This window comes from Mesoplodon mirus, assembly GCF_964341445.2.
Source record: "Mesoplodon mirus genome assembly, chromosome: 1".
Classification (NCBI taxonomy): Eukaryota; Metazoa; Chordata; class Mammalia; order Artiodactyla; family Ziphiidae; genus Mesoplodon; species Mesoplodon mirus.
The window spans coordinates 2,621,200-2,643,052 of NC_138976.1; the positions used below are offsets into that span (position 1 = coordinate 2,621,200).

Below are 21,853 nucleotides of genomic sequence, written 5' to 3' on the forward strand. Positions count from 1 at the left end.
AGCTGCAATGAACATTTTGGTACATGTCTCTTTTTGAATTATGGTTTTCTCAGGGTATATGCCTAGTAGTGGGATTGCTGGGTCATATGGTAGTTCTATTTTTAGTTTTTTAAGGAACCTCCATACTGTTCTCCATAGTGGCTGTACCAATTCACATTCCCACCAGCGATAATATTTTTTTAAATCCCTGACTTTAAAAAATCCTTTTGGTAAGACTTCCCTGGTGGCGCAGTAGTTAAGAATCTGCCTGCCAATGCAGGCACAGGTTCAAGCCCTGGTCCAGGAAGATCCCACATGTCACGGAGCAACTAAGCCCATGCGCCACAACTACTGAGCCTGCGCTCTAGAGCCCGTGCACCACAACTACTGAGTCCGTGAGCCTAGAGTCCGTGCTCTACAACAAGAGAAGCCACCGCATTGAGAAGCCCACGCGCCGCGATGCAGACCCAACGCAGCCAAAAATAAAAATTGAAATTGAAAAAAAAAAGTTAAAAAAAAAAAAGCAACCCCATACCTAGCAGCGGTTACCCTCCATTCTCTCCCAATCCCTACCCCAACCGTAGGCAACCACTAATCTACTTTCTGTCTCTACAGGTTTCCCTGTCCTGGACATTTTATATCAGTGGAGTCATACAATGGTCTTTGGTAACTGGCTCCTTTCACCTTGCATAATGTTTGCAAGATTCATCCATATTGAAACATGTATCAGTACTCCATTTGCTTTAAAACTACTGAATAGTCTTCCATTGCATAGATCTACAGTGATTCTCAAGCAGTTGTTACTGGTTTGGCTGGATGGTTAAGGGCTTGGAAAGAAAAGGATTGGGAGCTGGATGTCAGGGAGCTCTGGGGAAGAGGCACTGGATGGACTTCTTAGAAAGGACGCAGACTGGGACAGTATCTGTATCCCAGGTGGATAGATGTCTCCAAGGCCCATCCAGTGCAGAGGAGACTCTCCATATCAGCTGGAAACAAGGACCGTTCTGTGGAGGTCTTCAGCCTCTTCATCGAGCCGGTGCATTGCTTATTTGATGGGCCCGTGTGCAAAGGGATCTTGGAGGGACGGATGGAGGCTCCACGTGGAAGACAATGCAAGCTCCACCACCGAAGCCGCCCTGCCCACCACCACTGCAAGCCAACGCTGAGCCCCCGATATGGCATCATAACCCGGGGATCCAGCCAGCCAAGTGGTGGTACATTTATTACACGGACTCATCCATCATGGAGGGGACAGAGATGCAGTCTTGCTGGAATAGACACGGATTCTGGACTTGCTTTTCCTGCCAGCACCCCCACCCACAGACTCAGGGAGGGACTCGCTGACCGTCACACTATTCCCACAGCAGGATTCTGAGCAGGGACCTCGTTGCTGAGAAAAAGAAGGGAAACGAGGCTCCTGCTCATGGAAGCCACTGGCTTTATATACGCCCCTTCACCCAGAGTGCGCACCTAACAGAGAGCAGAGTGGCCTCCTGAGGACATGGGTGAAGCACCCATTGGGAACTTCACCGTGAATGTTTGAAGGCCTGGTTTACAGAGTTACAGAGTCAAGTGTATGCTCTGAACCAGAGAAAAATATACGGTGCTGTCTTCCCCAAAGCCAGACCACAGGCGCCTGGGAACCAAAGGGTGGAGGTGGGAGAGGCCCTCCGATGATGCCTCACGTCAGTTTTAATTCTGCCCCACGTCTTTGAGCTTCTGATGACTCGGAAGGCTTGGTTCTAGAGAGAGGAATGGGCTCACCAGGGGGCACATCAATGGCTTCTTTGATGTGGAAGATGCGACTGCCACTTGGAAATCAGGGGCTCCTGCTACCACTGAATCAAAACACTGAGAAGTGGGTTACCTTACCAACTGGGGTGATGGAGAAAGTGAGTTGTTGCTTCACGTTGAGGCTGAGGGCAGGAAGAACTATGTTTAGAACCCAGGGGATTCTCCCTGGTACATTTTAGTATTTCTACCGCCAAGAGCACAGTTCATGGAAAGCTGCAGCCACCAAAGACGATGGATGGATGGATGGATAGACAGGCAGACAGATATATGGATGTATGGTTAGATAGACAGACGGATGGATGGATGGATAGATAGATAGATGGATGGATAGATAGATGGATAGATGGTTAGATGGTTAGATGGATGGACAGATGGATTGGATAGACAGACAGACAGACGGATGGATGGATAGATAGATAGATAGATAGATGGCAGGATAATTGAGGGTTTGTGCCACCCCACTAGCTAAAGAAACCTCGACCAGCTGAGATCTTGCTGAGGGCAAAGGAAACCCCATCTGACCGTTACAGAAACAAGGACAGTAACAACTCTCCATGTTTCCCCCTGCCTGTTAAGTACGTATGTATTTGTATCTAGCTCTTCTTTTATTTCCTCACTTCCCTTATGACTTTCAGTACAGTTTTGTTGGAAGTTAACTTTGCAATTTAGTTTCGGTTAAAAGAATATTCAGACAGAAGGAGACTGATAGGAAAAGTCATTAACCTAACCCAGAAAAGGAGCCCTCGACTGGTGGGACTTTGTATTTCCTCTCTTTGGGGAGAAGGTGAGACCGTCTCACTCTTTCTGTTTCTTATGTTTTTAATTGAAGTCGAGTTGATTTACAATGTTTCAGGTGTACAGCAAAGTGATTCAGTTATGCATATATACATGTGTGTATATATATATGTATGTATGTATATATTCTTTTTCATATTCTCTTCCATTATAGTTTATTACAAGATATTGAATATAGGTCCCTGTGCTACACAGTAGGTCCTTGTTGTTTATCAATATTATATACAGTAGTGTGTATCTGTTAATCCCAAACTCCTAATTTATCCCTCCCCACCCTTTCCCCTTTGGTAACCATAAGTTAGTTTTCTATGTCTGTGAGCCTATTTCTGTTTTGTAAATAATTTAATTTGCATTACTTTTTAGATTCCACACATAAGCGATATCATATGATATTTGTCCTTTTCTGTCTGGCTTACTTCACTTAATACGATAATCTCTAGGTCCATCCATGTTGCTGCAAATGGCATTATTTCATTCTTTTTTATGGCTTAGTAATATTCCAGTGTGTGTGTGTGTGTGTGTGTGTGTGTGTGTGTGTGTGTGTGTGTGTGTGTGTGTGTATATATATATATATATATATATATACCACATCTTCTTTATCCATTCCTCTGTCAATGGTGAGACTGTTCCACTCTTGTATGAAAGATAGTTGCATCTTATTAGGCAGAAATGGAGAGTTGGGTTTTTGTTTGTTTGCTTTGCTTTTGTTATATGAAAGCTCAAGTGTGTGTAGAAATGTACGGATGGAGGCTGAATAAACAGATGCCAGCGAGGACAGTTTTCCCTGCCGTCTGTAAACCTTTTACATGAACCGTAGATCTAAACATCCTTTACCCTCTGCTTTGTGATGCGGGGACCAGTGGGCTCCATCAGGCGAGGGTGCTGGAGGTGGACCGAAAGCTGGAGGAGAAAGAAGGAACCTGCTCCTTCCTCTCGGCTTCCCGCCAGCCTCCCATCAGCTTGCAGCTCCCCCGGCAACAATTCTTCACGTTTTTCCTGAAGTGGCAGCTGAATCCAGTCTGCAGTTTCTCCAATGAGCACAAAATCCACTTCATCACGTTGCTGCCACTCAGGGGCAGCAGCTGCTGGCATCCCGTCCTCGGGGTCTGGGTCCCTGCCCTACTGGGACCCTATTCTTGGTGCAGAGACACCAGCTCCAGCTGCCAGCACCCCCTCCTCAAAAGTCTGAGTTTCAGCTCTTCGGTGTCCCTCCTCTGAGTTTCTAAATGTTCACAATTCCACCCTCTTCTCTTTGGTCCTTTTGCTTCCTGCAGTTACCACCTTTGAGATACTTTAGAGGTCTTTATTTTAACCTGAAAGTTACCTAGTTAACAACTTTGTACCTAATGAACAATCCCTTCTATTAATCTCTCTCTGGTCAAATCATTGGTGTGATTTCTGTCTTCCAGCTGGACCCTGACTAAGTCCCTCATCAACTATACATATTGCCAATTTCTTCTCACTCTGTGACTTTCCTTTTCACTCATTTTAAAAATAAGCTTTTTGGGCTTCCCTGGTGGCGCAGTGGTTGAGAGTCCGCCTGCCGATGCAGGGGACACGGGTTCGTGCCCCGGTCCGGGAAGATCCCACATGCCGCGGAGCGGCTGGGCCCGTGAGCCATGGCCACTGAGCCTGCACGTCCGGAGCCTGTGCTCCGCAACGGGAGAGGCCACAACAGTGAGAGGCCCGCATACCGCAAAAATAAAATAAAATAAAAAATAAAAAAATAAGCTTTTATGTTTTAATTTAGGACAGTTTTAGATTTACAGAAAAATTGCAAAGACAATACTGAGAGTTTCCATATACCCCACAAACACACCATACATGTGTATATTTTCTTGTATATGCATTTAAGACGATAAACTTCCCTCCAGGCATGATTTTAACTGCATCTTACAAGTTTTGATATATTGTATTTTTATCATCAATTAAAATAGTTTAAAATTTGTACTGTGAATTTCTCTTTGACCCATGAGAAATTCAGAATTTTTTTTTTTTGGTATCCCTGGGTGGGCTCGAGAATATATATATATATATATATATATATATATATATATATATATATATATATATATTTTTTTTTTTTGCGGTACGCGGGCCTCTCACTGTTGTGGCCTCTCCCGCTGTGGAGCACAGGCTCCGGACGCTCAGGCTCAGCGGCCATGGCTCACGGGCCCAGCCGCTCCACGGCATGTGGGATCCTCCCAGACCGGGGCACGAACCCGTTTCCCCTGCATCGGCAGGCGGACTCTCAACCACTGCGCCACCAGGGAAGCCCTCGAGAATATATTTTAAAGTAATCATATATAGGGGTTTTCTTCTAGTATCTTTTTATTGTTGTTTTATAGACTATGTTTCTTGTGACCCTTTTCGCCTAGGATTTAAGTGCTTTGAAATGTATCGAAACTGATTCACGGACTGGCATGTAGTCAATTTTTGGAGATGTTCTGTGTCCTTGTAAAGAATGTGCATTCTACAGTGGTGGGTTCAGTGTTCTTGAATGTCCCTTAGGTCGACTTCCTGAATTAGCATTAGGGGAAACCGTAAAAATGAAAGTTCAGTAAGGAAAGGGACAGATACCAAACGAGAGTATTATTGCAGAAGGATTTGGAGGTGGGTGCGGAAGTAAACAGACCTAATTTTCATGGCAGAATGGGGACCTGGCCCGGCTGGGTGACATGGGTTAGTGGGACACCTGGTTTTGAGAGAGTACGTACGCCCGGGACAACATGAAATTATTAAAAACAACGCTATAGATTATTAGGGGTGAGAATGCTAATAGCAGTAGCAACAACAGTGGCAGAAGTGGCAACAGCAGACGCAAACAGCAACACAAAGCTACGACCTACACCATGCTACGACCTACAATAACGGTCACACGGCTCCCGCAGCTGCCCCACCCCCAGCGGGAGACCCCGCCCCCTGCCCCGCCCCGCGGAGCCATCGATGGCTCCGGCTCGTGGCGCCCGCCTGCCGGCCTCTGCGCTCGGCTCGGCATGCCTGCGGCGCTGCCATAGCGACGCGGACCCGCAGCCAACAGGCGTCGCCCCGCCCGAGGCGCCCGGCCCCGCGACCCGTTAGCCGCCGAGGCCCCACGGCGCGGGCGGCCGGGGCGGCGACCACGGGGGGCGCGGGTCAGGTGACGGGGGCGGGCGGTGGGGGGACGCGGGGCGCGGGCCGGGCCAGGGGGTACCCGGGATGCCGGGGAAGCAATGGGGACGCGCCCTGGGGGCGTCCTGGGTGCGGGCCGGGCCGGGCGTTGGGGGATCAGCGGTAGCCGGCAGTGAGGACAGGGCAGGGCGATGGGAGCGCGGGCCACACAGAAGGAAAAGTGAACTTGCATGGCTGGGAAAGCATGAGCAAGGGTGGCGTGGGGCGGGGAAGGCAGATTTCCCGTTTGGTTTTCACCTGACGTCATTTTTCTTTCTGGTCCAGGGGCCTCCCTGATGCTTGGAGCAGAAAGAAGGCGCTGGTGGCTGGGTGAGTACCAGCGTCCCCAGCATGGGCAGGTCACCTCTGTGCCCCATCAAGTTCTTAGGACTTATTTCGCAGATCTAGACACTAACGCTCCAACAAGTGGCTTCCCCAGGATCGTCCCCTTAGTTAATAAAAGAACTAGGATAAGGCACAGGTCTACCTCTTAAACCCAGGCTCACTGCGTCACCGGAGAGCAACTGAAATACTGGAATGTGTCGGTCGGTAGCTTGGTTTAACGCTCTGATGCCAAGAGTTAAGGAGGATTCTGTGCCATATAACCTGCCATTTCTGCTGGGGCCCTTTCCTCCCCACCACCTGACAGCACGTTCATTTCTTTGTAGCATCACCTTGGAGAGGAGCTGAAGACTAGCCAGATAAAAAGCACTGAACAAATGCTGGTTCCAAATCCCTGGCAGGGATCTGAACGCCTCTGCTGTGCTGAAAGCCGACCCAAGCACAGATCGGGAGTGGGCAGTTATAGGAGCTGCTGTCAGTTTCTGTCTAGTTGTACAATGACCTTTCATTCGGGACACCAGATATACCTTTTCCAATTTAGTGGTCCAAGTCGTGGTGTCAGAATCGCTGTAGACACAAGTCCCCCCTGAGGTGGGCACCTCGTCCCTCGTCAGCTGCACGCCTGATACAGTGCACACAACCGTCACCAGGAAACGCTGCGGCCAGGGCACTGCTGACCTGCTTGCTGACCCACGTGTGGTTCTTAAGTGTCTTTTCAGAATGCTCGGAGGCTCCTCTCAAGTTTCCTTGCAAAGAACCCTCACAAGGGTGTTGCCTGTGAATGGCCTGAATTTCTCATTTGTACCAGTAGGTTAAAGAAGGAATCCTCAAAACCCAGCAGCTGAAATACTGGTTCCTTAGTGCATTTAGCACAAAGCACGGGCTCAGAGGCCTCCTGCGCAGGAGCCCAGGAGAGGGGAGGTTCCTGCCAGTGATGAGTGGCCGCGTCCCGCTGGCAGAGAAAGCCCTGTCCGAAGGCTACGCCCGGCTCCGGTACCGGGACACCTCCCTGCTCATCTGGCAACAGCAGCAGCAGAAGTTGGCATCTGTGCCGCCCGGGACATACCTGAGCAGGAGCCGAAGCACGTGGTACTCACAGTATGGAAATGAGGCCATCCTCGTCCGGGACAAAAACAAGCTGGACGTCTCCCGGGACACGGGGCAATCCAAGTTTTGCTCTGTTATGTAGTTCTGGTGTGAAAGCCTGAGCCCAGGCACCCAGCCGCCTTGCTGATCCCTAGTCCTTACTGGGAGATCCTGAACAGTGAACGTGAAGGTTGAGCTGTGGTAGAAGAACCCCCAAATCCCAGAGGTGGCGCCCCGGCCCATTCGCAGTCGGGCTGATGGGTGGACTTGGCTCCTGGACTCCATTCTGACCTTGCAGGCGCTGTAGGCACAGGCCAGCTCTGGGGCCTGGCTGGATGCTGTTTTGATTATGCTTCCGAATAAGTCAAGCGGGAGGGACACCCCAGTTACAGACCACCTCTTCACATTCTTACAGGCTGTTCTTTAGGATTCCCTTCTGCCTGGTAAAGAGTGGGTCAGATCTAGAAAAAGGTGAAGGAATTGGCATCATGTCGGGTCGCAAATCCAACTGCGGGACCAAGATGTGCAGGACCAAGATGGATTCACCCTAAATGGTCATCAGCAGCAGCATTTCAGCAGGGACTTTGTGGCACTTGAGTTTTGAGTCTAGTAACCAAAATGATCACTGCGTGTGATGCACTGTGATGGCTCCTACACTAGCTTCCTGATGCTGGAGGTCTGTGGGGCAAAGGCATCCCCAAAACATTAAGGAAACCCCCAAATTATTAAGTTACACGAAAGTTGCTAACAGTGATTTCAAATTTAATCACAGGGCTGAAATAGGCAGGTTCTCAGCCGACAGTAGTTCAGCGTCTACTCCGAGGCTGCACCTCCCGGCCACCTGCAGTGTTTGATGTGTGTGGGCCGTGACCACACGCAAGCAGCCTCGGCCCACCTGTGTGGGCAGCTTTATGAGTCATTTTTAAAGGATTTGCTGTCTGCTGTAATTAAGGTCTGTGTGGCGAGGCAAACGTGGAAGTGTCTTTTGTCAAAGCTGAGTTTTCTTTTCTAAATAAATCTCCTTTAGGAGCCGCCTTCCTTCCTCACTCCTTATTTTGATCTGTTTGCTCCTAGTATCCTAACTTGGCTTTCAGGGTTTTTTTTTTTTTTTTACAACAGTAACATCTAACTATTGCTAAAAACCCCAGTGCAGAAACGCACGAAGCGCCCTCCCCAGAGGCAGCGGCCGTCAGCAGCTCGGCGCATGCGCGTGCCGAGGTTCCAGAGGCGGCGTCCCGCACCACGCGGCATCTGGTTCTGTGACTTCTTGCTCAGCTGTACAGATGGGGTGATTACGTCACGCTTCCAACGGCCTGTTGGCAGCGCTCCTGTGAGCCCACAGGTGGGCAGAGACGTTCCCGCTGTGCATGCACACGGCACGTCCTGGGCTTCCCTTTGCGTGGCTCCTCATGCAGGCATGCAAGCTGGTTAGCAGACAGCATCCAGAAGGGAACTGCTGGGTCAGACTGCTTTCCCCCGACGTCACGTGTCCAGCCAGAGGCCGGGTCCTTGCGCAGGGAGCCTTGGCGTGCTTACTGCCTCAGGTGGGGAGGCTGGAAGGCAGATTTCCTTAAGCACCTCCCCAAGGTGAAGAGGGAAGCCTGTCTCGTCGACACAGTCAGGAAGGACTCTGCAGTAAAGGCTCGCCCGTCCAGGCGCCCTGACACTGGAATTCCCCAGTAGACAGGCCTTGTCAGCATCTCTGCGCTCCTTCGACTTCAGTTCAGTTTGGGAAGGCGGCAAACTTCTGACTTAGCTGGAATGCCTCTGCGCTGCATGCCCACTGCCCCTCAGACTAACCTAGAAACGGGCCGTGGTTGGCTCAGCCGCAAGCACAGAGGCGGTGGCCGGGAAAGCAAGCACAGGCCACGGCCGCCGTCTGCACTGGTCGGGTGTGCAGGTGACCGACGTGCCCTGGGCCGCTCGCACACAGCTGGCACTGAGCTGCTTAGCGAGCGGGGAGGCCACGTCTGCCCTGGGGACGCCTGGGCGGCTGGCCTTCCCGGCTGGCCTTCCCAGCTGGGGCTGGGGATGCCACGGTGGACGTGCCCAGTCCCCGTCCTCGGGGAGCTCAGCCTGGGTGACGGGGGGGCAAGCGAATACAGGGGAGGGGGGCCTCGGGCCTGGACTCGGGCAGAGCCTTCTCCCGGGACGTCACTGCAGGCTTGGCTCCAACGGCTGTGACTGTTTTGAAAACGGCGTCAGAGCTCGGCATTGGTCTCGATTCCTCCTTCATTCCTTGCTGCCGTCTCCACTGTGTGCCAGGTCCCCGGCCGCATGGACGAAACCTCAGCGCGCACAACGTCGCGACGTGGTTTCCTGGAAACGTCCGTTGGGCCAGCCGGACAAGCGTTTGATGCCTCTGGTCCCGGAAGGCACCTCAGTGCAGACTGAGGGCACAGCGGGGACAGAGGATGGATGACCGGGCAGGCGGGAACCGAGGCGACCGAACCTGTGGGTCATGGAGGGGGGCGGCCCATCCACAGAGCTGCTGACCTGAAAAGGTGACAAAGACGCTCCCTAAATCCCGGGGCCTCCCCACCCAGGCTTTGGACCAGAGCCACTGAGCTCTTTAAGACCCTCTTAGATGCTTCAGGTATTCCTGCCAGGAATATGAGCGGCTTCCCCCATCGTCACACGCCAGCAAGGGGAGAGCTGGGAGCCCAGAAAGCACAGGAAAAGGCACCTCTTTTTTTTTTCTTTTATTATGAAAACAAAACAAATGCCCCAGGAGAAGGGTCCATGATTACCAGAAACATCGAAGAGTACTTTCTACCATTTTTATTCTGTTGTGTTGAGGCCAGCGTTGCAATAAACAAGCTAAAACTACTTACATTGGACTCATTTTCAGTAACTGACATTTACAGGAATATACTAGAAACGGCACTAAAAAGTTTAAGAAAAGTTACGGTAAGCTTGCATGCACATCATACAGAAAAGTAACATTTTAAATATAAAAAAGAAAAACCTCCTGCAAGTGTTATGCCAGTATTAGGGGACAGCGCTACACCAGGTGTAACAAATCTTTTATCGTGGGCGGTGTTCCCCCCACCCCCCCTCCAAACTGTAAAAGATGTGAATGTTGCAAAAGAACAAAACCCAAAAAACAAACAGGAAAGAAAAACGTATCTTAACAGTTTGTAAGCAAGATGAGTGAGCAAGCGTCTCTGGAATTCAGTTAACAGCCCAAGCCGCCCCCTCGACCCCCAGGGATCACGAGGACTGTTTCAAAGCCATTTCCGTGCCCCGCACGAGGCCAACCCACTGAACACAGGCCCTAAGCCTGGACAGGCTGCCCTCCGGTCCTCGTTACTGGAACTCCACTTGCCCAACGCAGAGAAATGGAAATGGCGAACACCCACAGGCTGACCTCGGGGGGGTGGAGGAGGTCCCCCCAAAACTCTGAAATCAGTTTTGAAGTCTGGACAGAAAGCCTTAAAAAACCCAATGAACTACAACCGCTCAGCACGGACTAAGCCCTCCGGCAGTGTCAAAGCCAGCAGATCTTTCAGAGGAAAGGAGCACAGGTGGCTGAGACTCCACATCTCTCCCAGCACAGAACCAGCAGGTAAGGAAATGCTCCCGCTGTGCTCAGCTCTAGGGCCCGATGTCCCCCGCTGAGTGGCTGGCACAGGTGACCCTCCCCGCTCGTGACTGGAGGGGCGCCCCACGGGAGCCCCCAGCACCTCCAGGCCCCCCGGCTGGGGTCTGTTTGTTACTCAGACGCGTGCGTGCTGCATACTGCCCATGAGATCCTGCTTCAGGACCTTGCATCCTGTCGTAATTCCTTAAATTCATAGGTTATTTACTCCATTAAAGATCTGCTTAGAAAACACCTTTGAAAAACAGGGCAGCTTTAAAAAATGGCAAATCTAAAATCCATTTATATTTTTATTACAAACAAAACTTAATGAAAAAAGTTGAACAGACTGGCTCAAAACTCACCCAAAGGTCAGAATCACCAGCAGTCAGAAAAATGGTAATCCACCATCCATCGCCTCATCAGAGTTCTATACCCATCAGAGGTATCCTCTAGCCGTAAGTGTTAGTGGAATCCAAGTCGACTTTAGGATCTTTAGAAACCACCGCCTGTTAGGATACCAACGACTAGTCCCCCGATCCATCCAGAAGTGCTGGCAGAGAACTTGCCACCAGACAAGAGGCCAGGCCACCCCTGGCTCCACCCCCAGCATCCCCCTCAGTAAAGTCTCACGGGGAGAGAGACTATTGCGGTCACTTCTGTGCTAACTGGAAAATGCATGAGCAGGGAGCCCCGTGCCGCCACTGCTGGCGGCTGGAAGACCGCGTGGGGCAGCGGGGGCCGCGCCCCTCTCCTGGAGGTGGGGGGTGAGGGGTGCCCCATCCGGGGGCCCTTGAATTCCTGGCCAAAGCCACAATGGTCAGAGCGTAGGCAGGCAGTGTGGATGGGGCATCCCTGCACTCAAAGGCCGTATGGCAGCCTCTGGAGAAAACAAAACCAAAACATAACCTTCTGTTAAACTCTGTATATTATTATTATTATTTTTTTTTACAATAGAAAGTTAAAAATCAAGACTTAGATTTACTATACATTTTTCTTCTCTCAGATTACAAAGTTTATATTATATAACTGGGGTTCCCTAAATTGAAGTCTTTTAAAACAGTCCTAAGAGAGACCAGAAGTGAATACAAAAGAACTAAACAAACGAAATAAAAAAATCAGAATGTGCTGCAGCTGGAAGTTGTCTACACCTGTAAGTCTCCAAATTTCATACACACACGAAAAAGAACAAGAACAAAAACCCCAGCAGCCCCGAGAGGAGAGCAAGCGCACACAGACGTGATTGAGCACCGGCACGGGGACAGCAGGCTGTAGCACCTGGAGGTGAGAGGCCCGCTGGCCAGCAGGGTCTGGGGCTCCCCTTCAAACCATTTAAAAGGCCTGCGTCTCTGCCACTTTTTTTTTTTAATGTGTTTCTTTTGCGGTTTTGTTTTTCTTTCCTTTTTTTTAAAAAAAAAAATGACCAATGATCTTAATAAATAAAGTATTCATATATACATGAAACTGGGACAATGGTTCCGGAGTGCGTGGCAGCGGCTGGGCTGGGGACACACGTGGGGGCTGGCCTTTTGTAGAAAACTGCTGAATCTTACAAAAAAGTCTCCTTCTGTATTTTTTTTTTTTATCTTTTCTTCTTTTTTTTTTCTTTTTTTTTTTTAAGTTGAGGTAAAAGTTTCAGTGTTTGGGAACCCGCGCGTCGCACACGCAGCCACCGTGTTCCCTCCCGGGAGCTCCCGACGTCACAGAGATCAGAAAAACTCGGCTCCCTTCCACGCCCACCCTCGCCGGTCCCCCACCCGCGGGAGCTCTGGCTGCAGTGACGATGACCCCTCCCCGCTTGGGCCCAGCCCTGGCCCTCACGGCAGGGGCGGGCACGGCTGTCCTCAGCCCCTGCAGCAAGAGGTGACCCCTCGGACGTGAGCGTCAGAGCCCAGGCCCCCAAAGACAAAGACAAACGCCTGTTCGCAAAGCTAACAGCTTTCACATACGGTACCATTTCCGAGACATCTCCTTTGGAGAAATTCTCGCTGGAGCTACAGACCAGGTCAGGCGTAAGAAAAGGGATTTTGCAAGAACCTCCGGATCACACCTTACGTGTTTTTCTACGGTCATCAGGTTAGCGTTTGAAGTTGTCATCTCCAAGGGACTGAATTCAGTTACGAAGGAAAGGCGTTATGCAGATTCACAGCTTCTCATAAAGTCTAATGGACACACACGGAAAGATCTTTGACCTATTAAAGCCCAAACTGGAAGATACCATAACACTGAATTAAAAAGAGAACCTGCACACCATGGAACGAAAATAGTATATTAACCATAGAAGGGAACACTGCAGAGTTTCGGCGTGGGCGACGTCCACTGGTTTTGTTCCGTCCCGTGAGAGCCCAGAGTTTATTCCGAGTCGCTGCTGTCGGAGCTGGATCCGCTGGAGCTGCTGCTCCCGGACTCAGACGAGCTGCTGCTGCTGAGCCGGGAGGGCCCTCCCGAGGGCGCGGAGCCTGACTTCTCTGGGGGAGACGCGCGGGTGAGGGGTGCGCCCCCCACGCGCCCCCCACGCGCCGGCCGCCCCTCCCTCCTCGTGAGCCCGTCCGTGACCCCCCGGCCCCCCCCCACTCACATGCCCCGACCCACCCGATCCTGACCCGGTCACGTGATAAACGTTAAGAGATTTTGTTGAAATGCAGCAACGCGTCAACGCGGTCGTGATGGTGTTAAGAAGTGCGTCTGGTGCTCGTACCCTGTTCCCGGCACAGAGCCCCGAAATCCCCTGCAATCTCCCGAGTGGCAACAACGTCCTTTACTGCTAAGGAGCCCCTTTAGCTCACACCTGAGTTTACGCTCACGAGTGACTCGGGGCGGGGGGACCCCCCCCAGGGCCACAGCCCAGGGCTGCTCTCCAGGAAGACCATGTGACCCGGGGCGGGGACTTTCAGCTCCCCCCTGCCCCCATGGCCGAGGAGGGGCGGGGACTGGAGACTGTGCTCCAGAGAGAACTCCCGGTTCAGGGGGCCTCCAGCTGCTGGGAGGGTGGTGGCTGGAGAGGCCTGGAGGCTCCACGCCCCCACACCCTGCCCTGTGCCACTCGTCCACCTGGCTGTCCCTGAGCTGTGTCCTTTATAACAAACCACAAGGGGTTTCACTCAGAATTCCTGAGTTCTGTGAGCCGTTCTAGCCAATTGTCAAACCTGAGGAGGGGGTTGTGGGAATCCCCGATTTACAGCCCCTCAGTCAAAGGCACGGGAGGCTTGGGACGTGCACCTGGCGTGTTACGGGCGGGGCTGAGCCCTTAACCGAGCAGACAGCGTCAGCACGGAACTCAACTGCTGGACACCCTGCTCGTGTGGGAGCTGGAGAACTGGCGTGAGAAAAACTCGCATGTTTGGTGTCGGAAGTGTGAGCAGAAACAGCTCAGAGGTCAACACATCCAAGTACACTTAGAGGCCGGGAAAAAGTCAAGGTGATCTACTGCGAGAAACTGATGGGACGTGCGGGGACGTGGCCGGTCATATGAAGAATCCACAGTCACACGCGCTGAGCAGTAATGGTGCCCTCCCCGGGGCTAACGCAAGGGGGGGCCTCTCAGCCATCAGTGGGAGCGGGCAGGGCTCCGAGCCCCAGCTTGGCACTGGGCAAGTGGGGCCAGGCAAGGCTGTGGCACCTGGCCGCTGCATGACCAAGACTGGACCTAGAATCCGACCGCCACCTGGGCCCCACTGTCCCTGGGACCAGGACAAAGGTATTTGCCTTTTCTTACAGGCCCCGGGGAAAGGAGGCAAGGAATCAAATCACCTGCTCACCTAAAATGAGACCCCGAGTCCACAGAGCAGAGGGCCTGGGGCTGGAAGTCAGACCCTCCCTCCGCCTGTGACACTGGCTAACTGGCTGGGAACTAGTGTTCCTGTCTGAGGGCAGCCAGAAAGCCCACTGCTGGGGGCCAGGACCCACTGAAGCTGCGGGGTAGGACCCCAGTCCCTCCCAAATCATGGGGTCCAGCCCCCCAAGACCACAGCTGGGCCCTTCCAAAGAGCCGTCTCCCAGGGGCTCTGCAAAGGGGCGCTTTCACACACGCCTGTCATCTGCTCAGCCTCCCTGCAGGGCTGGGCTTGGGTCCCAGTTTGCAGATAAGGAAATCAGGGTTTCGGGGGGTCAACAGCCTCCTCTAGGGAAACACAGCTCGTTACGAGGTGGAGCCACAGGCGCAAACCCAGGTCAGCAGCCCCTCCCTCCCACTGCCCTCTCCCCCCCGACAGAGCAGCACGAGGGCCACGGGTACCTCTCTTGGCGGGCTTCTTGCTGTTGCTCAGCTGCCCGCTGACATCCTGCAGCCGCCTCTCGAGCTCCTTCTTCTTTTCCTGAGCCAACTCCTCCTTCGACTTGGCTGCCTGCTTCTTCCCACTCGTGGCTGTGGAAGAGCACGGGAGCTGAGGCCACAGGCGGGGAAGGGCAGGCGGCCCCAGGGGCAGCCCACACGTACGGAGGCCCCGCCACACGCGAGGCTCTGCAACCGTCACAACACTCCTGAGCTGGGACAGACCACCCCCACTGCAGACGGCTGCACAGACGGCGGCACCCCCGGGTGAAAGGCAGAGCTGCGACTTGAGGCCCTGACCCCCCAACTCATGGTTTTCCTTTGCCACGGCCGAGGCTCTCCCTCGGCCTCAGTGAGGCCCAGACTCCGCCCTGGAGCCCAGTCCACCACCTGGCGCGCCTGTGCCAGTACCTCTGAGTCCACAGGCGACTTACCGAGGGGCAAACGTGCCGTGACTGCAGGGGGTCACGCCATGCTCCATCCAGGAGAAGGCAGCCTCCCCCCACAGAGCGAGTGAGGACCAAGCAGCCCGAGGGGGCCACACACAGCATCAAGTGCACCCTGGGTGTTGTTCCTCAGGGCCGGGCGGGTGTCCTGTTCTCCTGCCACCGTGGGGCTGCCTGGGGCCTCCTGCCCTTCCTCTCACTCCCCAGGACCCACTGACCCAGGCAACGACTCGTTCCCGTCCAGTGAAGTCATCGACTTCCAGGGTGAGCCTGAGCCAGTGCAATCATCCGTCCTGGGAGGCCTCTGGACCTCCACCCCAGGCAAAGGGAACTGGTCTGCCCAGGCAGGGAACCATCGACAGGTCGCCTGCGGCTCAGGCCCCAAACGGAGCCTCAAGAAGGCTTGTGGTGAGGGCCTTAGCTAGCATTTGAACGAATGGGGCTGGGGACCGACCCAGGGGTCCTGCCTGCTCTGGGGAAGGATGAGGCACACAAGTGCTGCCCACCTGCCCGGGAGCAGGGCGGGAAGAAGTGCTCTGGCTGGGGTGGGGCCGCAGCTGGTCTCAGCTAAGCCCCCGCCCCCAGCTGAGCAGACAGCAGCTGTGTCCCTGCATCCTCAGGGCACAAGGCAGAGGAGGGGCGAGGAGCCTGGCGGCATGCGACCCACTCCCACTCCCACTCCCGGGGCTGCCTGGCTGTCTGCTCCGGGACTGAAGGGGTGATGGGGAGGGGCGCCAGCAAGGCACCCCGTCCCGACGACTTACAGAATGGCTTCCTTTGCTTTTTCTGTAAACAAGACTTGACATATCTCTCTAGTTCCCGCAAAGTGGTGGGTTTTAGAGTCTCAAAGTCAATCTCGATCTCGTCGGGGTTGGAGTCCCTGAGCGAGGGTTCCCGCGACTGGATGATGTGCACTACCCGGCCCAGCTTCTCCCCCGGTAGCCGGTTGATGTCCAGGCTGAGCTGGCGCTTCTCATCGTAGCTCATGGGCAGCCCCTCTTCCTCCTCTTCCGAGTCATAGGAGGCCGACGCTTGCTTGCCGCCTTTCTTCGGCTGTCTGAGGCAGAAGGCAAGGAGCATCATGGCGTGGAGCCCCCCGTCCCCATCCCTGGAGCCCCCCGACCCCACCCAGCCCCTGCCCCCCAACCCCGAGTTCCCCCCCCCGCCCCCCCAGACCCTGACCCCTTGCCCGCCGGCCCTCTTCCTCTCCAGGAGCAGGCTCTCTTACCAAGGAGCAGCCCAAAGTGGTACCCCAGACAGAGAAGCCGGGCTACTGCCTGGAGACGCACATACATCTCCAGGGACACGGAAGACCCTGCTCCAGAGGTCAGAGCAGAGGCTGCTACCGGCCTAGGGAGGCCTCGGCCAGGAAACAACCGTGGTGGTCAGCTCCCCTCAATGCCCCACAGGCATCTCAAGCACGGCAGGTCAAACTCATCTCCGTATTCAAATATCCCAGAAGAAGGCAGGAAGGGGGACAGAGGAATAAACAGCAGGGACAGAAAATAACGGAACGGTAGGTGGAAATCAAACAGTGTCCACAATTACATTAAATATAAACGGTCTAAACACACCAGTTAAAAGAGAGGGGTGGTCAGACTGGGTAAGAACCAAGACCCAATTTACATGCTATCTAATCTACACAACCCCCCTTGAAATATAATGACAGAGGTAGGTTACAAGTAAAAAGGTGGGGGGAAAATATTCCGTGTAAATACTAATCAAAAGAAAACCACAATGGCTGTGACAATTTCAGACAAAGTAGACTTCAGGAAAAGGAATGCTACCAGGAAAAAGAGGGACACTGTATAATGATAAAAGAGTCAACTGACCATCACAGTCCTACAGGTGTGTGCATCTAAAACCAAGCTTCAAAATATATAAACAAAAGCTGATGGAACTGAAGGGAAATAGGAAAATCTGCAACTTTACTTGCAGGATTCAACGATTCTCTCTTGGTAATTAATAGAACAAATCAGCAGAACAGAGATGATCCCAACACCACCATCAACCAAATCAACTTGTTAACTGACATGTTTTTGTCTGTTTGGGGTTTAAAGGGTTTTTTTTGTTTTTTATATACATGTATCTATTCTTTTTCAAATTCTTTTCCTATTTAGGTTATTACAGAATATTGAGCAGAGTTCCCCGTGCTCTACTGGAGATCCTTGTTGGTTATCTGTTTTAAATGTAGCAGTGTGTCCGTGTCAACCCCAAACTCCCAGTCTATCCCTCCCCCCCACCCCCACCCCGACCCCCATCCCCCTTGGTAACCATAACTTTGTTCTCTAAGTCTGTGAGTCTGTTTCTGTTTTGTAAATAAGTCCATTTGTGTCTTCTTTTTAGATTTTTTTTTTAATCTTCTAACTGACGTTTATACAACACTCCACCCAACAGCAGGAGGATACACGTTCTTTTCAAGCATACATGGCACGTTCACCAAGACAGACCGTATCCTGGGCCATAAAATCTTAACAAACTTTAAAATGTTGAAAACATACAAAGTGTGTTCTCTGACCCTAGAAATCAATAACTGAAAAATATCTGGAAAAATCTCCAAATATCTGTAAACCAAACAACACACTTCTAAATAATCCATGGTCAAAAAGGACGCCTGAAGGGAATTAAAAAATATTTCGAACTTAAATGAAATCACAATATATCAAATTTGTGGGGAACGTTCAAAGGGACTGAATTCATGGTTAACGACCTTCCAACAGTGAAACTCTGGGCCCAGGTGGTTTCACTGGTGAATTCTATCACACATTTAAGAATTAATATACCAAGGCTATAAATCTACCCCAGAAAACAGAAGACAAGAGAACACTTCCCAACTCAGTTTTGAGGCCAGCATTGTACAGACGCCAAAACCAGAGACAGAGACAGAACAGGAAACCTGATTTCTGCCTCCCCCTGCAAAAGGGAGAGAGGGAGGAGAAAACCCCTGACCATTCTCACTGCCCCTCTCGATGGTGCCACTGCCCGCCCAGCTATCAAAGCCCAAGTCCCCAGCTCTGCATGCCCCTCCTCCTACGTCCAGGGACCAAGGCCTGTCCATTCTGCCTCACAGACAGCTCTCAAAGCAACACCCCTCCAGCCCCATGGCCACACTGGCCTCTCCTGCCTGCGTGACCACGACAACTCCAGAGGGAGGGCATCTTTCCTCCCATTCTTGCCTCTCGCTAATCCATCCTCCACACTGGCCAGGATCTGACCACTTTCACTGGAGAACAAACTGCAAACACCTCGACCGAGCCGGCCAGCCTCGGCAGCCTAAACCCTCCCCTCTTCCCAACCTGGCCTCTGTTCTTCAGCAGTGCCCACCCTTGTCCTCATTCCCACGAGGAACACATTCCACTGGCCTCTACAGCTTTGTGCCTGCTGTTCCTGATTCTTGGAACCCCATCCGGACCCACTGTGCAGCTGTCGCCCCTCCTCCAGGACGCCCTCCTTCCACCCCGCCGGGAGAGGCGCCCGGCCCGGTGTGCCTTCCCACCACCCTCACCTCCCCATGTCGTCCCTGCTCGTCTGCAGCAGGCGTTCCTCGGGGCAGCACGTGGCCACGGCGGGGGCTGAGTGAAGGCCGTGGGGACCAGGGAGCTCTGTGCCAAGGCGCACCTCCACCCCCGACCCTCCACCGACTAGGCCAGCCGGGGATGGGGTGCTAAGGGCCCAGGACACGGCGCCAAGACCCCCCCCAAAGCAAACTCTTGGGCCCAGACCAGGAAAATGTCCCTGAAGCCTCTAGATGCTGAGGTCTCCAATGCCTGTGACTGAGGCTGGCCCCACGGGGAGCTGAGCGCCGCCCTCCGCAGCCCATACTGTCGAGGCAGAGATCTCGTTTGATCCTCTCAGTCTTCCCACGAGGTGGGCAAGGCGAGGGTCACCAACCCCCCACCCCATGTCCCCGTAACAGCCCAGGGTCCAGGTCACCAGGACAAAGCCCCGAATCCAGCATCCTCCCGCCACGTGGGTGTCCAGGACACAGGCGCCGGAGCCCACCTGCTAGCCACAGTCGTGCTGTTGGCCTTCTTGGCGGGAGCCTTCTTCTGCTGGGCCTGCTTGGCGGGCGGGGCCGCCTTGGCCTTCTTCTCCTCCTCGGACTTGGCCTTGTGCCTCTCCTTGTCCTTGTCCTTGTCCTTCTTTTTCTTTTCCTTCTTCTCCTTCTTCCTCTTTGGCTTGTTCACTGGGGCCTGAGACAGGGCGGCCAGCTGCTCGTGCACAGCCTTCAGCTGGAAGAGACAGGCAGCTGAGCAGGGCTCCCCGGGGCTGGCCCAAGGGGGTCGCAGGCGGGGGCGGGGGGCTGGGGTGCCCGGGAGCTGCCGCCACTGTGCGGGGAGGGGAGCCGGGGAGCCAGACAGGTCCCGGAGGGCGGCAGAGCCCGTCTGGCCCTCCCCACCCCTGCGACGGCGGGTGAGCCGCTGGGTCTTGGTCTCCCTACCCGAAGTGCAGGGCAGGTGGCACCCGAAGGGCTCGAAAAATGGCGCCTCCTGGTTTTCCTGCTAGTTTCTATTTTCCAGATGAGGGAGACTCTCTAGGGAGAGGTTTAAACGCCTGCGTAAAGGAGACTTTCCACTCGTGGGCAGCTGCTGGGATGTTGCACAGCAGTTCTGCAGGGTCAAAACGGTCCAGTGCCAGCAGGGGACACTCAGCTTGTCCAGCAAGTGGCTGCCGGTGTGCTACGTGCTTTACACGCTTCTCACCTCAGCAGACCCCAAGGGGAGTCTCGTGCCGAACAGGCAAGGAAACGGTGCCTCCAGCCTCTAGCAGGTGGACGGGCCAAGACGGCACCGGGCTCGCACACGCCAGTCACGTCACATGGCGTGGGAGGGACCCCGGCCCGACAGCTACACCTCAGGGCCATGCTCCCTGCACCATCATCCCTGACAAGGTTCAGCTCAGACGCCCAGCCCCACCGGGGTGCCGGCAGGGTCACTGTTACCCCACTGTCTCCTCCCTGCTAGAGGCCCCCCACCCCCTAGGAATCCAGCACCTCTCGGTCCCACTTTGCACGTGAGGTGCGCAAAGGGGCGGGGAGGGCCGACTCACAGGCAGTCAGAGGCCGAGGCAGGACAACCTCGCTCTGGCAGAGCTGTGGAGCCCGCCCCCGCCCCCAACTGGACAGGCTCGTGGAGCCCCACGGCTGCGGCTTCTGCAGGTGCCTCCCAAACCTTTCTGGAGCGGAAGGAGGCTTCAGGGCTCCAGGGACGTCCCGACCCGGTCGGGCTCACAGGGCCCCGGGCCTGCAGGCACTGCCAAGGGGGCCCTCGGAGCCGACACCTTCACCGGGTGCCCTGCCAGCGACACCGCCGCGGAGGATGGCTGTGGCCTGGGGTGGGGGGGGCGACCAGGGCAAACGTCGGGTCAAGGCCCGGCTGTGGCCACTCACCTGCTCCTGCAGCTCCGCCAGCCGCGTGGCCCGTTCCTCCTCCGAGTCCGAGCTGCCTGAGTCCGTGGAGCTCTCCTCGCTGCTGCGGCTGCTCTCCACGCCCTTGCTGACCACAGGGGCCGCGGGCACGGGCAGCGTGGGCGCCTCCACCGGCTCGTCCGGCATCTTGGCAAACCGCATCTCAAACACGTCCTGCGGGACAGCAGGGGCCGCCTGGGTCCTGGACGCCCGTGGGCAGCCCCCGGGGAGTCGGGGAGACTGGACCCAGTCTGCCCAGGGTGCTGGGCTGCCCCCACGCCGCCCACCCCGGCTTGCTCTCTGTCCCTCCCTCCCCAGGCCCTAAGCGCGGGTCCAGGGCCAGAGGGCGCAGAGTGAACGGCCACAGACACAGCCTTTTAGGAGCTGGCACACAAGCTCCTTTATTAGACACCCCACCTCCTGTCCACAGCTTGCAAGTCTTTCAGCATCCAGGTCCAAGGCTGCCACCTACTGACAGACAGTGAGAAGGCCTTCCTTTGGGCTCTGACCCTTTTCTGGGGCCCCCCAGCCACTGGATCTGGGAGCTCGTTTCGCTTTCCCATTTCTTTCCCCTGTGATGTTACTGTAGTATCACGTCTCGTTCTGAGTTGGGTCCAAAAGTTGGCTCAAAAGGCAAAAGTCTTGTCCTATCCAACTGCCAGCTCCTACACAGCCTTGGGAGCACGCTCAACAAAGGTCCCCTCCCCCCCGGTGGCCCAGGTTCATCTCAGACAGGATGAGCGGCCACGAAAGGAGACTTCTCCCTGCTAGCTCAGACACCTGAAGCCACATACACCTGGTTTACATGCAAAAGGTGCAGCCCCACCGACCAGGCGTCCGGCTCCCGTAAGAGCCTACTCTGGGCCCTGGTCCCCCAGAATCTCCTCCTGGGGTAAAGACATCTCAGAGGTACGCTGCTATGCAAGGCCATGACCTGGCCCACTCTGGGCAAACGGCCCCCCGGTGGGGTCAGCGGGGGGAGATCTACATCAGGCTGCTGCAGC

At 54.3% G+C, this 21,853-nt stretch overlaps 2 protein-coding genes across 3 annotated transcripts in view; one reads left to right on the plus strand and one right to left on the minus strand.

Annotated features, from left to right (window-relative positions):
• Positions 1-5,614: 5,614 nt before the first annotated feature.
• Positions 5,615-9,706, plus strand: BRD3OS (BRD3 opposite strand). 2 transcript variants are annotated; one of them, XM_082628911.1, is made up of 3 exons: positions 5,615-5,702; positions 6,004-6,048; positions 6,387-9,706. In XM_082628911.1, exon 3 carries the CDS (start codon positions 6,995-6,997, stop codon positions 7,247-7,249), a length of 255 nt encoding a protein of 84 aa, XP_082485037.1. In that variant the 5' UTR covers positions 5,615-5,702; positions 6,004-6,048; positions 6,387-6,994; the 3' UTR covers positions 7,250-9,706. The 2 variants fall into 2 exon arrangements, with proteins under 2 accessions (XP_082485037.1, XP_082485038.1); XM_082628912.1 differs by having other exon boundaries at positions 5,622-5,707.
• Positions 9,707-9,833: 127 nt separating this feature from the next.
• The window catches only part of BRD3 (bromodomain containing 3), a 35,521-nt gene continuing 23,501 nt past the window's right edge, over positions 9,834-21,853 (minus strand). The window contains exons 8-12 of the mRNA XM_082628784.1: positions 20,832-21,023; positions 19,445-19,674; positions 16,207-16,499; positions 14,961-15,089; positions 9,834-13,194 (exon numbers count right to left, since the gene is read on the minus strand). Of these exons, the coding sequence (XP_082484910.1) occupies positions 13,079-13,194; positions 14,961-15,089; positions 16,207-16,499; positions 19,445-19,674; positions 20,832-21,023 (960 nt within the window). The 3' untranslated portion in view covers positions 9,834-13,078. The remainder of the gene's footprint in view (positions 13,195-14,960; positions 15,090-16,206; positions 16,500-19,444; positions 19,675-20,831; positions 21,024-21,853) is intronic.